Here is a 14833-nt window from a genome sequence, read left to right on the forward strand (position 1 = left end):
CACAACTGGGCACAGTTCTCCCACTGAAGACCCACAAGTGCTGAAGAGATGGAAAGAATCACCTGCCCACCCTGTACTCTCATTAATACAATCCTGCTTACAGTAGGCACAAACAGCACAGCTTGGGTTTATTCAGTGTGTGCATTAGGACCCCCATGACCTTTTCTGCAAAGCTGTTTTCTCACCCTGTAATGGCATGTGGTTATGCCCAGGTGCCAAACTCTGCACTTGCCATTGCTGGACACTGACAAGTTTCTGTCTGCCCATTTCTCCAGACAGTCTAAGTCCCTCTGAATGGCAGACCTATCCACTTGCACATCAACTACCCTCCTCAATTTGTTGCCATGAAGAAATGGCAGAGCACAGCCTCACAATAACATCAACCCATTTTCTCAGCACTTTCAGATGCATTCCATCTGACCCCATGGACTTGTGTGCATCCAATTTGTTTTAAGGTCAGGAGCTAGGGAGGATCAAGTGCAGAGCTTACATGTGAAGACAGAAGCAAAAGAAGGATTGAGTTCCTCAGTCTTTTCCCATATTCTGTGTCCCTAGAATCCCTGGCCCCTCACACAGCAGGTTTATACCCACCCTAGTCTTCATTTTACTGCCACTGTATCCATACAGGCTCATCTTACTCTTTCCACCCCTCACCAGATCCAATTCTAACTGAAGTCACTTTACCTAATCCCTAATCCTGAACATTCTAGACCTCTGCAAGGGTAGCCCAAACCTGCCTCCACCCTCTCTGCCATTCCTTTTTCCCTCTGAGCTCAGGTGGAAGCTCCCTGTTCAGCCACACAGCCTCCTGCCAAGCGTGCTTGACCTCACATGGAGAGGAAAGGACAGATCCCCTTTGAAGAGGTTGTCATCAAAGATCAACCAACTCTCCAGCCCTTCAGGGAAGTCATGTCATGTGACAACTGATCACATCATAAACACTTGACTAGGGATACTTCTGTTATAAATGTAAGCAAGAGAAGTATTTCAAGGTACCAATGATTGGTGGTTTTCATCAGTCAACATGGATGTTACTAGCCCTCAACCTCAGGTCAAACATCACCCCATGTATTTACCTGAAATATCATCTGAAGAGTCCTCATCCTGTGGCCTGTTAGGCCTTTTGCTTCTTTTTGACTTCTCAGGGTTGGTTCTTGATGGATCTTTCACCCGCATCTGTTGCTTACTAGAAAAGACAAACAGGTTACTTTATTGTTAATTGAAAAGTTTCACTGAATGTAGCAAGTTTGAACTCTAAAAGCACGAGATCAAATCACACATTCAAAGATCACAGAGTTTTAGGTTCGGTTTAATACCAGCTATTGCATAGCAAGGAGTATGAATGTGTCAAGAATGAAGTCTTAGAAATGTCATAATACCAGTCACACTACAGGACCCTATGAATTGCAGGAGAAGAGGACAAGCACTCTCAGTTCTAGGCAGTGGTGTTAAATATTTGAGGTATTAAGATCTCCTTTATTCTTGCTATTGCAAAGTAAGTCGTTATAACCATAATATACCAGAAAAACTTCATCAGAATAAATGTTTTTCCTCCTTAACATATATCCCTTATGAAAGATTTCAGTCATTATTTATGTTGGCACATTCCCTAAAGGTTTTGAGTAATTTCAAACACTTTAGGAAAATAAAAAAGTCTTCCAAATCCAATTAATGTGTTCTATCCTACAAGGAATGACAGACTGGAGTGCAAACTGAGCCCTTTATTAAACACTGGAGAAATCACAAAGATGAAATCTCTCATAGGAAGTATGTGTCATTAATCAAGGAGTCCTATGAGGAACAGAATTAAAGCATAAATACTTGCCAGTAAACTTTAAAAAAAAAATCCTGAGAGATTTCAGTACACCAGCCATTTAATCAAAATCTAAATGTGAATCCACTGTAGTTGTGCATCATACAGACAGCTGCTGGGGCTTAGTTTATAGTTTGTCTTTCAATAGTGTGATTCACAAAAACAGATCTGTGTTTTCACATACAAAACATGCGAATGTAAAATAGTCAAATACTCATACACTGCAAATATGTGAGCCACTGTTCAGAAATAAAATGACATCTTGTTGTGTACAAGAAACAGGCTAGTAATGTCATCTGAGTCACCAGGACCAAAGATTTTCAATTGTGCTACTACATTAGGTACAGGAAACCTCTAAAATGCCCTACATTTGGGAATAGCAAAAGGTATATTCTTTACTACAGATTGCTTAGTTAAGTTTGCCAAAGTGTAGCAAGTTTGTCTACTTAAGACCTTTTAATCTTTTCTGTATATGCATTTAGACTACTGAAGCTCTGAGAGACACAGAAATCAACCAGCATATTTCATTCAGAATATTCCCTCTCCTACTTATCCACTGAGCCAATCAGCAGAACAGTCATCAATACTGATATCAGAGCACCTCCACCACTCATATCCGAACAGCCTTCCCCAAAGCAAAGCAGGCAATCTGTACCACCGAACTCCAGTTCCAGGTTCCTACACATTTGGATAGACATCCCTGCATCTGCCCTACATCCCTAAATACTGTCAGTGCTAGATGTTTTCTGCATGACCCTATCCATTAGAGATTTGCTTTGGACAAGTCAAATTTTAGAGTATGAAAGAAATCTTTAGTCGCTGCTTCCTTGCATCAACAGTTTCATGTCTCCTCAAGCCTTCAAAATACAGGGCATTTTTTTGCCAAATGCTACATTTACACAAAAATTAGCTTATGCTGTATTAAATACCATGATGTTGTTAAATTACAGATTTCAAATTTTCCTATACTTATGGTTATAAAGCCTAGACATGCAGTGCCACTGAAGTCAGCTTTGCTCATTTCATGGGTTGACAATTTCTATTTATACAGTAAGAAAGACCTAAATATTCCAGCTCTTGACTATATATTTTCAACATATGTTAGCACACCTGATGTCCATCAACAGCCATGCAACCTGACATCCCTAAAACATGAGGAGGCTCAAACAACTTCAACTGTGTCTTTCTGCCTTGGCAGCTTCTCACATATATCCAAGTTTCATGTGAAACTACCCATCACCATTTATCACACTGCCACCTAACTGAGCAGAAGATTCATCAAGACATCATCAAACAGTAGGGCCTGTAGAGCTGCTGTGAGAAAACACAAGACCTTACACTAAATTATGCAAAGAGTCAATGGCAAAGACAGCAAAAGTGTCCCCCCTAAAGGAACATAGCTGTGTTTAGGTGATTCAACTTTGACATAAACAATCTACGAGCTCATTTCAGCATAATAATTTTGATCTCTTTGGACAGATTATGTAAGACTGTCCAAACCACAAACTTCACTCCAATGAAAGTCATCTTCGTACCAGTACATTTAGAGAGCTCCAATAAATAATTGTGGGCCCAATCAGCTGAAATACAAGCAACTCTTTCCCACCTGTGAAATCCTGTGGCCATAGGACAGGTAATGCGACCTGGATCAAAGCAAACACAGCCCACTGCTGGATCTGTATCCTAGGGACCCTCAGGACATGGGGAAAAAAGTGTCAGCTGATACCCAGAATGACTGAAAGCACAGCATTTAAGCCCAACCTAATCAACATGGCATTAGAAATGAACACTGGCATAAGAAGCTGCATTCACACTGCACAGCCCAGACACTTTTCAGTCTCCTTTCACTAAGAGGAAAAGACAGCACGGACCATTAGATTAATTACTTTTCACAGACACGCACATAGACGGATATCCATCAGACAATGTTTACTGACCTGTGAGCTCTTGGAAAAACCAGAGCATATCAAGGACCTAGACAGAAAGGGTTTGTGCCTGATTTTGAAAAGCATGGAAGTGTGACACAGGGGTAAGAGCAATGAGCTACTCCACATGATCTACAATGCAAGTGTATATAGAGTACCGCTTGCCCTTTTCCAGTACATTCAGAGAACATCACAAATGAGAGATCCCATTTAATAAAAACATGATCAACATCAATCAACATAATCTCAAACTAAAAATGTTTATGTCAGGAATTTGATTATTGTATTTAATTTAGTTAAACAAGGAAGAAACTTAGGGTGTTTCAGAAATAACTTCTCAGAATATTTTAGTTTATGGGAAATAAAAGATTTGAGAATTTATTGGAATGAAAATCCTGAACAAACAGGCTTAAAAAAGCATAAAATATAGCTAAGAAAAAACAAAAGGGATGCTATATAGCTTATTGTTGGCTGTAGGCACAAGCCATTCAGGACAAGCAGGCAAAAAAGAACAATTCAGACAAAATTAACTTGACACACTGAAGATTAAAAACCACGGTAGTATTCCCATGATTTGCATCTCTCCAATCGATTCTCATATTTTTTTAATATGTCCAATGAAAATTTTCTATCTACAGCCACCAACTATGGAATATCCCAAAGCAGACAGACTCTCATCCTTTTCCTACACAGAAAGAGGTGACCATGAATCTTCACTTGAAGTTTTCTTTTGTGATGAAAAAAACATTTTAAATACATTTAAAGACTTAAAGTATTTAATATGTAAGTTTCTCATTTCTTATACATAAAATCAAGTCATGGTGCACACATTATTTGACTAATGAATCTGACAAATAAAAATATACTGATTTTTGTGGTAGAAAAACCTGAGTTTGGAACGTATGTTAGCTCTACCCTCATCTCTATTTAGCCCACAGTAAAAATCTTAAGTAGAAATCACACAGTTTTGTAATATAAAAATATAAAATATTAGGTTAGAAAAAACTAAACCTTTTCCTTTAAAAAAATAATTTAATACAAAACTAAGAACGAATCCTCATCAAACATGCTCAGATTCTTTGAGCTCAGGATACAAGAGTTTGAAGTGTAATCATTACCATCACTAGCTATTCTCAGTTGACTTTTTACTTCTTAAAAGACTCCTAATGTAAATCTTCCTACAAAAAGCTGATTAAGAGCAAAACCTCCTCACTCAACAGATCATTTCCACCATTCTAGAAAGAACAAACCACTTCAAAAGCAGCAGAACAATCTGCCTATCTAATTTTAAAAGCTTCAGATTTGACAGAGTGCCAAAAATCAATGTGCTGAATTTGTTAAGTTAAATCTACGGTGTGCTTAGACTATTTTAAATGTAAGATATGCTTGAAGTAGTATTAATATTCCTATATTTAAAAATTGACACACTTCATAAAGTATATATTTAGATATTTACAAGAGTTGAATGCAGTTCCTAAAATAAATAACTGACTTTTTAAAATTTTACATTTTACAGTAATTCAGTAGAGCTAAGACCAATAAAAGTTACAAGGCTAGTGTGAATTAAAAATCATTTTTCCAAACCAACCCAACCAACCCACCAGGTTATTCCTCTTTGCAGCATCTTTATGCAAGAGACATTGGAGAAGCAAACTGACTTCCCCACCTCCACTTCCCGAAACCTTTTCCCATCTTATCATCTTGCACTTCTCACTTGGAAGATGAGTGCCTCCTCCTAGAATGTCTACAGTTCACTTATTAAATGTTGAAATGTGTCACCTTAGTGAGTCTTCCCATGCTGTACCTTCACCATGATACTCACAAGAAACACAGACCAGACTACCAGTACATTAGAGAAATAACCTGCTGCACTGATTAGTATCATATCCTGCTTCCATATGCCTAGATCCACTTTTCCCTTCCTCTTATTATTAAGGTGTGAGCTCTTTCAGACAAGTCCCACATTTTTGTTCTCATCTGTGTAATACCTATGACAATATTTTCCTGACTCTTGATTAACTAGAAGGATTATAGCTGCCTTACTAGAATGCAAATGATAAAAATTATGCAAAACCCACCAGCCTATCTAAGCATACTGATCCTACGAAATGTAGCCAAATGAGTCTACAGATAATCTTCAGGTACTATTTTGGATATTGATAATATTCTCCCAGTAGGACTGTCCATTAGCTGAGAAACCAGTATAGTTAGATATCAGTGATCGCCTGAATTCAAAGAAAAGCTGGGGCAAATAATTTACCTCAATCCCTCAATTCATCTGAGGTAGCCTAAATCCTAGCTGTCTTACAACTTGTTGTCAAACTTTCAAGTTAAAATTGTATCATTTTACATTGCTAATGCAAGGATTAACCTGTGTCACACTGAAAGGGAAGAGCACACACTGAATACAGGGAAAAATAAGCATTTTCATGTGACTTAACAGAACTGTCCAGCTGTCAAGAGCAGCCTTGCAGCAAAGGGGTGGAGGAACAGCACAGATGTGCAGATTAAGTCCAAAGATGCTCAGAAACACATCTGTGAAAGGTCCCTGTATGGATCAGTAATGTCAGATCCTCCACAGAACTGCTACATGTTTTGATGCAAGCCGCAAGTTGATATATTTCGGACGTCTGTTCCGAGCATTACCTGTGGCACTTTGCCTTGCTGGCCACTAGACCAAGTGTCACCCAATCAAAACAGGCAGCACATCCATCACGGTCAGCAGCTGGGCAGTGTCACCCATCAGCAGGCAGAAGGCTCAGCGCTCTGACAGCCACCAAAACCTTTGTGGAAAACAAGCCCCCGCTGCCTGCGAGAGCAGTAAAAGGACCAGAATTGCTGACTGGTAGTGGCAGCGGAGCTTCTTCCCCTGGAAAATGTCATCTGAAATTCTGAAAGCGTCATCTCCAAGATTTCCTAGCCCAAAGGCACATCACACATCCTACACTGTCACTGGAGCTCAAACGCCAATCTTGATGTTGTATTAGTCCTAAAAAGGGTGAGATACTGATGTACTTTTTGAGCAAGGAGTGAGATGGAGGCTTTGGACCACCAGATACAACTTTCCAAATGAGTAAACATTTCATAGCATCTCTCACTTCCAGTAATCTGATTTAGCCAGCTGCCCATGCTAAGTATGTTCTATCAACTTTCATGTTCATATCCTTCAAAATCCCCCTCAGATTTCCTTCTAAAACCACCTGCCACAGAAAAATTACCTCTAAGGATGAACAGAAGCCAGATATGTCCAGAAACAAAAATGAAAAGACTCTGTAAGTGGGTTTATGACTAGAGTATATTGAAGCATTGAGTGGGCAAAAACAGCAGCATTTTAACAACATATTTCTGCTAATATCTTACAGCAAAGTTTTATGGAAAATTTCAGATACACCTGGCAACATCCAGCTCCATAAAGCAAATTGCAACTTTCGTTCATATTCTCTATCCCACATTAGATGTCTGGAATTATTTTATAACATACCAAAAGGGGAAAACATCTGGGTAGATGAATGTGTGGTCCAACATAGGTCTTTCTAGAAAATTCATCCTTTAAAATGCAAAACACCTCAGTAGCATAAGAAGAGCCATAGCTTATAACTAATGATGTTGGCTTGCAAGTGAAAACTTTGTATGTGAAAAGGTAGTCAGATGACAGACTGTGCACTCCATGATACAAACATCAAGGTTACTGTACCATCACTACACAAAATCTGAGGGCATAAGAACAGAAAGAGCTGGAAAGTAACCAGCAAACTCACAGTACCTTGCCAGGATAACTTTGTGGCCAAAAACTGGAGAAAAGGCAGTCCAAAATGTCATAACAGGAAATAAAGGGCAATATGAGCAAAGGATGAACTTTGGAGAAGTGCTAATTCTGTGAATTCCAAGAAAGAAAAAAAGAACTATGGTTGCAGTATGTGTGTGAGAAGGCTGAAACCCACACAAGACAATACTATAAGCTAAGACTCTGGCTGCACCTCTGCCTAAAGGGCTGAGTTGGAGTAAAGGCAGACAATGGCTGCCCATAACTTTCTATCTGTTCTAGAAGGGTTTTGTGGGAGCTGGTTCATCAGTAAGGGCAGAACAGGTAACACAGTAATTTACCACTAGTTTGAGCTCTTAGAAAGTATAAGTCTTGCCATCAACAACAAAAAATTTAATTCCATTTTCTTCCTCCACACAGACTGCCCCAGTTTGCTTTGATGGCATGTCTGAAGTGGAACAACTTGTCCTCAATCTACAACTGATGCTCAAAACAGAACCCCTGAGACACTAGCAGCAGTTCTGTGAATCTCACAGAAATAAAGCTACAGAGCACCAGTTCTTCAATATTTCATGAAGAAATCTGACAAAATATTTACAAATGTAGTAAACATGAGAACAATTTCCCAAAGGCATAATCTGCTTCAAGCTTGCACTTGCTGGTGCCACTACTGTGTTTCTGTTTCAAAAGCTAGAAAACAACCACAGAAAGAATCCTTTAAATACAAGTCTGTTCTTTATGCTTGCATGAGAGGATTATTTAACGGAATTGGGAAATACTCGTAGTTAAAGATGACATGCAACTAGAACACAGTGCTACACCTGCAGCTATTGCCATCTGCTTCTACGTTCTTGATGTCTTCATTCTACTGAACCTATGTTTAATACGCTGCCATGCATACCCTGCTTAACAGTGCAAGAAGCAACACAGCTATAGCAAGGGCAGGACAAAGTCTTAAAGTAAAGGACATGACAGCAAAAGAAAGGAAAAAAAAAAACCTCCAGGAATTAAATCAGAGAATCCCAATAACAAATAAAATGTGGAGAGATGCAGCCACGGGTTTAGAACCGCGAGGGCCGGTACCGGGCTGTCATCTAATCGCCGGGCACGGGCGGCTCCGAGCACCCTTGGGGCGGCAGCCGCAGCGCGGAGCCGGGCCCAGCGCAGCCCCCACCCTGCGCCAAGCGACCGGGACCTGCGCTCAACCCGCCCGCGGGAGCTGCTACCGACTGCGCCCCGCCTAACACACCGAGGGACGCGCTGCGGCTCACGGAGGCGGCCCAGCGCTGCCGTTCTCATCTCTCGGCAGGGTTAACCCGCTCCACGCCGACAGCGAGCGCTCGCCACCAGCAGCTCGTCGCCCGTGACCGAACACGAGCCGCACTTGGCCACCAGCCCGGCGGGAGAACCGCCGGACAGCGCTGCCGCGGGCGCCGGCGGCGGCGGGGAGGGGCGGCCCGCCCGGCCCGGGGCTGAGCCCCCTCCCACCGCCCCCGGCCCGCACCCCGCGCCCGCCCGGCGCCTCCCGGGACGCAGCTCCGCAGGCCGCGGGCCCGGCCGCCGTCATGGCGGGGCCGATCGGCCGGGCCCGACCCTCCGGCCGCGGCCAGGGCTCCGCCACCTCCCTCGGCTGCGCAGGACGGGCCTGGCACGGCCCCGGCGCCCCCCGCGCGGTGCCGCCCGCCCCCTCCCCGCGCCCCGCACTCACGGAGCGGCGGGCGGCGGCGGCGCGGCGGCGGCGGCAGGAAGCGGCGGAGGAAGCTCCGCTCCGCTCCGCCCCCGGCCTCGCCGCGCCGCTCCCCGCCCCAGCCGCAGCCCGGGCGGCTCCGGCGGAGCCCGGGGCGGCCGCACGCCTGGGAGCGGCGTTGGTGCTGCTTCCAGGGCGCAACGCGTCTCCCAGGTGGGAAGGGCGGTGGGGAAGCGGGGCCGCCCGGGAGCGCACCGGGGCCCACTGAGAGGCAACAGGTAGCGGCAGGTCTGGCTGCAGGACGCCCTGGAAACTGGGCAAAGGGTGGGGTGACCTTCACTTCTGAGTTTTGCTGAAAGGGCTGGAGATGCTGCGCTGGGTTTGTGCCCGTGGGCAGCGCGCTAAGAGCAGGTTTGCCAGCGCGCAGGGCTGTGGACAGTCGTGCCCAGAGTTTATGCAGCAGGGTCTGGATCCTGCGTGGATTTTCGAGGCAGCCACCGAGAGAGGGACTGGGAGGAGAACAGCATCGAATGAGCATATCCACTCCGAGGGCAGGCAGAGAAAGGGTGTCCAGCACTCGAGGGAGGAACTACTGGAAACTGGGTTGGGTGCCACTCGGTTTGAGTGTGGGAGGCTGTACAGAACTGGAAAGTCAAGTGAAGAGGTGAAATGAAGGAAGCTGCTGAGGAGGAGTTAAGTGCAGCCTTGAAGACAAAAGGAAAATTGAATGTGCTGCTTCCCACCTCTCCACCAAGCTGCAGGAGTTGGCCAAGTTGATCTGTTCTGACCTCAAATTCTGTCTTTCATAAGATGGCTTAGTGAATGCTTCCTATTTCAGCTAATAAGCTAGTGTGTTCTCTCTTTTTGTCCCTAATATGATCCAGGGTCAAATCAAAACCATAAAAATGCTTCTTCCTGGGAATATGCATTTCATGTGACAAGTGTTCTGGTGCTTCATATTAAACGTTTATGGTCTTTATACATGCAATAAGTGGAGATTAACTGTAGTCATTATTTTACTACAGATAAAATATACAGTAAATTATACCCCAAAAGATAATTTCTAGAAGTAAAGTATTCTGTCGTTACCTTGTGGGAAGTGGAAAATGCGTTAAACCTCAATTCATATATAGATACACTGCTTCAGACAGACAATTTGCAAATGCTTGTCAGGGAGGCCATATGGAGAGGCTGGCAGAAGGGCAGCTAGTGAACTAGTTATATGTGCCAGGTTCAATTTGTCACACTTTACAGTACCAAGAAATACTCTCTTCTCGTTTTGAGAATGAAAAGTCTCATTAGTAAAGATACAATAACCTACTCCTCAAAATGCATCTTTTATTAAAAGGTCCAGCATGTCTGCTTTTAAAGACTAAAATTGCTGGTATGTAACATATCTACAAAGGTATGCTGTAAATACAGTATACTGATTCAAAATGTGTGGAACAGAAGGACCCTCATTTCTCCACTCACATACATCTTCGCCATCTTCTTGTGGCTAGAAGACGGACAGCTTTTAAAACTAAAACTAGGGTTTTGGTTCAAAACTGAAACATTCAAAACTGAAACCAGGCATCATTGAATCATAGACTATCCTGATCTGGAGGAGACATACAAATTTCAAGTCCAACTCTTGACTGTGCACAGTACAGGCACAAGGATCTCACACCATGTGTCTCAGAGCATTGTCCAAACACTTCTTGAAGTCTGGTGGCTCTGAGGCCATGAGCACTTCCTTGAGGAGGCTGTTCCAGTGCCTGACCACCCTCTGGGTGAAGGTTTTCCTAATATCTAACCTAAACCTCTTGTGATGCAGCTTCATGCCGTTCCCTCACATCCTCTCGCTGGTCAGCAGAAAGGAGATTAGTGCCCGGACCACATCTGGCTGTAAGGGGACAGCGGTGAAAGTGACACAGGCCAGTGCTAAAATCACCTTTTCTCTTCAGCATAACACTCAGAGGCTGGGGGTTTCTTAAACTGGATTTGGCATCAAAATTCCTCATCTCTGTTTAATCTCCCAGCCTTTGGTACCTTGAGAGGCCTCGACAGTTTGGGTTGGCCGGTAGAAGTTGCCCTGCCGGGCAATGCGGGGTGAATGCTGGACGGACGGAAAGCGCAGGCGGTGTCTGTGTGACCCGGCTTCTCCGGGCCGGCAGGTGCCACGCGGGGCCAGCCCGGCCGCCTCCCCGCTCCCCGGCGCGGGCGAGCGGCGGCCAAGCGCCGAGCCCCCGCCCCTGAGGAGCAGGCGGTGTCTCCTCCCGCCGCAGGGCCGGGCCTGGCTGGGCGGCCGCCATGGCCGGGCGGGCCGCCGTGGGGCTCGGGGGCTGGTGGCGGGCGGCGCGGGCCCTGCGGGCGGCGGGCGGCGGCTGGAGCCGAGCGGCGGAGCCCGGTGAGCGGGGAGCGGGGGCGGGCGGCGATGGGTCTGTCCGGGGCGGGCGGGGACGGGCTCGGCCGGTGGCCGGGGACGGCCCCGTGTGGCTGCGTTTGGCGGCGCTGCCCCTTGGCCGGGCTGACCCGCCGTGCCGCCCCCAGGCCCCACCTGCCGCGGCCTGTGCGCCGCCCAGGAGCCGAACCTCTCCTACCAGGAGCTCAAAGACTTAAAGAAGGCCAACGTCCTTCACATTGATGTGCGGGAGAGGTGGGAGATCGACAGGTTTGGAAAAATCCCGGAGTCCATCAACATACCGCGTAAGTTGTCAACGCCGCCCTGTGCCGGCTTCGGGTGTTGTGTGTTCCTCCTGGCTGGAATGGTCAAGTGCTGGTGACTGAGCAGAGAACAACGCTGCTAGAAAGCTGCTGGCATGTAATGAGCTGAGCTTTCCCTCCAGAGCAATTAGAAGTCTTGCAATGTAAATCTGTCTGTGGATGGAGAATAAACAATAGCTTGTTTTCTGTGTTTCCCAGTGGGTGAATTAGTGGAAGCTCTACAGATGGACCCAACGGACTTCAAGCAGCAGTATAATCAAAAGATGCCATCCAAGTCAGACCCTGTGGTTTTCTCCTGTTTAGCAGGAACAAGAAGTAAACAAGCACTTGGTCTTGCCATGTCCTTGGGTTTCAGCAGGTATGACTTTGTGTGTAAGGATGGGATTAATTCTGCTTCCCCCCTTAAGCAGACTATCTTGTGGGCAAGGGTAAAAATTTCCATGTGAAATATGAACAAAAGAATTGGTATTTGCATTACACACCTCCTCCTGTCTCCACTGAACCTTGAAGGTTGCCACTGGGTGTTGCAGCTAAGTGAGATATCCCACCCTCTGAAACAAGCTCCCAGTGGCTCTGCACATGTGCCGCTGATGACACAAATTGCTGCAAGACCACGCTGCCACTGAAGGGTCCTTCTGCATCTTAGGGCTCCCTTGCTGAGATGTTTCTTCCTTAAAGAGCTCCATAAGCACTAGTCCTGAGATGCAGGAAGATTGGAAGGGTGGAAAACTGCTTGCTTTGGTAGTAGTATAATCTTAAATAGTTTAAGAAACCATGCCCTTTGTTGAATTGCAGTTCCACCTGTACAGTTCACTGTTGACAAAGGATGCCTTCACTTCCAGTAAAGCTTTGGATTATTTACCAGGAGTAAAGCAGTGAAGGCAATAGCTAACAAAACAATGAGATGAGGATAGAGTGAAATGCAGCATTTGGTTTGCGGAATTGTTAGACCTATCTTTGGAAGGTGCCTTGCTGTCTTGAAGACTGCAGATAAAATGTTAGACATTGGTTATTTGCTCATGTTTTCACTGAACTGCAATTCAGGAACTGGAACATTCATATTAATTCTAGTCAAAAGTATGGGAGCATGTTCTCATTTCAAAGGAAAAAATATCCTTTGCTACCTGTTTTTCCTGCTGCCTTAATTGAAAGAGTCAATATTGTTTTGCATAGTGATTTTTGTTTTTCAGAGTTTAGTTTTGCACAGATTGATGTCAGTCCTATTAGAGCATGTAGGTTTGCAAGGAAGTAAAGATCAGTGTGCTGGGTTTATTTGGTGACAACCAAATAAAGTATTAAACATAATAAATAGATATGAAAATCTCCCAGTGCTGTGAGTCTGTTCTCACTCTTTTAAAAAAGAACTGGCAACTGCTTAATTGATCCAGCTGTTATTTCTTGCCTGATGTTTGAACTCCAGCATCGTCATTTGGAAGAAAAGAGTTACAGAACTCACTGCATGGAAGCAGGCAGTATTAGACTAAAAAGGAATGTCCATCTGGCTTATTGAAGCTAGGTACAACTAGGTACAAGCATATATGGTTGTAGAGAATTTCTGTGTTTTCTATCTTCTTTTTTTTGGTAGGTTTTTTTTTTGTTTGTGGGGTTTTGGTTTTGGGTCTTTATTTTTTACTTTTGGTTCAGTTTTTTTGCTGTGTCCTCTTAAGAGACAATATTAAGAAGGACTCTTCTTGAGAAAGGTATCTTCTGCACATTTTCAGAGTTCAGCAGTATGGTGGTGGCTTTGACGACTGGGTAAAACATGAACCTCCAGAAAAGAAATGAAGATGACAGCCCCAGCCCTTACCCCATCAAGGCATCAGGATGGTTTGTAGGTTTTAGCAAACCACATCCATTCCACTTCCATAATAAAGCTCACTACTGGCTTCTTGTGTAAATGGACATTCACCTTAAAATTGCCATGCCTATCAACTGGTTTAAATTATACTTGAAGATTACAACACAAACAGAGAACATTAAATTTGCTCAACCTTTCAAACTTTACTTTGGGTTATGGTTTTGGTGAATGCATGTGAAAAGAACCTAAGTGCAGATTATGTTTACTTTTTTGTATGATGTTTTTTGTATGGCTGTTTAACTAATGATGATAGGACAAATAAAATTATTATTTCTCAAATACCTCTGTCGGGTAGTTTGTTTAGAATAGTCAAACTGCAGATACTCTAGTATTAAGGGGTCAAGGGGACAACAGAAACCCACTGCTGGTTGTGTTATGCCAGGCCTCACCAAGACTAGTGATGCCTTTTGAAGATCATTAAGGTCAGACTGTACAGAGGATTTCAGAACCACTGAAATTATTTCATTAAATGTATAATTCATCATGCTTAGCTGTATTGATCAAGCCACCAAACTTCAGCAAACAAATGAACAAAGTATGGCAATCTGCCAAACTCAGTCAGGAGCAACCAATGCTTCCTTATGTAGCTTACATTAATGTTTGTTGGGAACACCTAAAACTACCTACCCACAAAAAATAAATTATTCTGTGTTACACCAAGATTTATCTAGCCCATTATTTCCTGTTTGGCAGCAACTGGTAATAAACACCTGAGGAACAGCATAAAACAGGATTAGTATGTAGTGATACAATCTCCAGGTTACTCTCATTTACAACTCAAGAGTGCTCCAGGCTTTGCACGTCATAGTGTATTTGGGTATTTGTAAATTTTCAACAGAAACTTCAATCAGACTCAGCAGTTTTCCTTTTGCTTCCTCACTTGTCCTGTATTCTTTTCATCAGCTGCTCTGGCTTCTGTCAGAAGTGCGGAGTTGTCACCTATCAGTCTTCACACCACCCATTTTTCTAGACCCCTGCTGTCTTTTCTGAACTGTGGGGTTGTGGGTTGGCTTTTTAATAATTAGAAAATTACTGTATACCTTTTTTTTTATTTTCCTTTTTCATTAATCATGGGAGCTTT

General features: G+C 44.0%; 2 protein-coding genes across 12 annotated transcripts in view; one reads left to right on the forward strand and one right to left on the reverse strand.

Moving 5' to 3' along the window:
* Positions 1 to 14833, reverse strand: part of USP45 (ubiquitin specific peptidase 45) — a 495013-nt gene that overhangs the window by 40434 nt on the left and 439746 nt on the right. Inside the window, exons 1-2 of one of the 11 annotated variants that reach the window (XR_013776915.1) lie at positions 9210 to 9328; positions 1077 to 1186 (exon numbers count right to left, since the gene is read on the reverse strand). Coding sequence is in view for 10 of the 11 variants with exons in the window: in XM_079327730.1 (XP_079183856.1) it covers positions 1077 to 1186; positions 8751 to 8800 (160 nt within the window). In the remaining variant the exon portion in view is untranslated. Of the gene's footprint in view, positions 1 to 1076; positions 1208 to 6384; positions 6526 to 8750; positions 8973 to 9209; positions 9329 to 11873; positions 12028 to 14833 lie in introns of those variants that run through there. The other 10 variants (XM_079327727.1, XM_079327725.1, XM_079327729.1 and 7 more) reach the window with 10 other exon arrangements.
* On the forward strand, positions 11343 to 14031 carry TSTD1 (thiosulfate sulfurtransferase like domain containing 1). Its single transcript, XM_079327960.1, has 4 exons — positions 11343 to 11577; positions 11721 to 11876; positions 12093 to 12252; positions 13616 to 14031. Exons 1-4 carry the CDS (start codon positions 11481 to 11483, stop codon positions 13677 to 13679), a joined length of 477 nt encoding a protein of 158 aa, XP_079184086.1. The 5' UTR covers positions 11343 to 11480; the 3' UTR covers positions 13680 to 14031.

Source organism: Erithacus rubecula (genome assembly GCF_903797595.1).
Source record: "Erithacus rubecula genome assembly, chromosome: 2".
Taxonomy (NCBI): Eukaryota; Metazoa; Chordata; class Aves; order Passeriformes; family Muscicapidae; genus Erithacus; species Erithacus rubecula.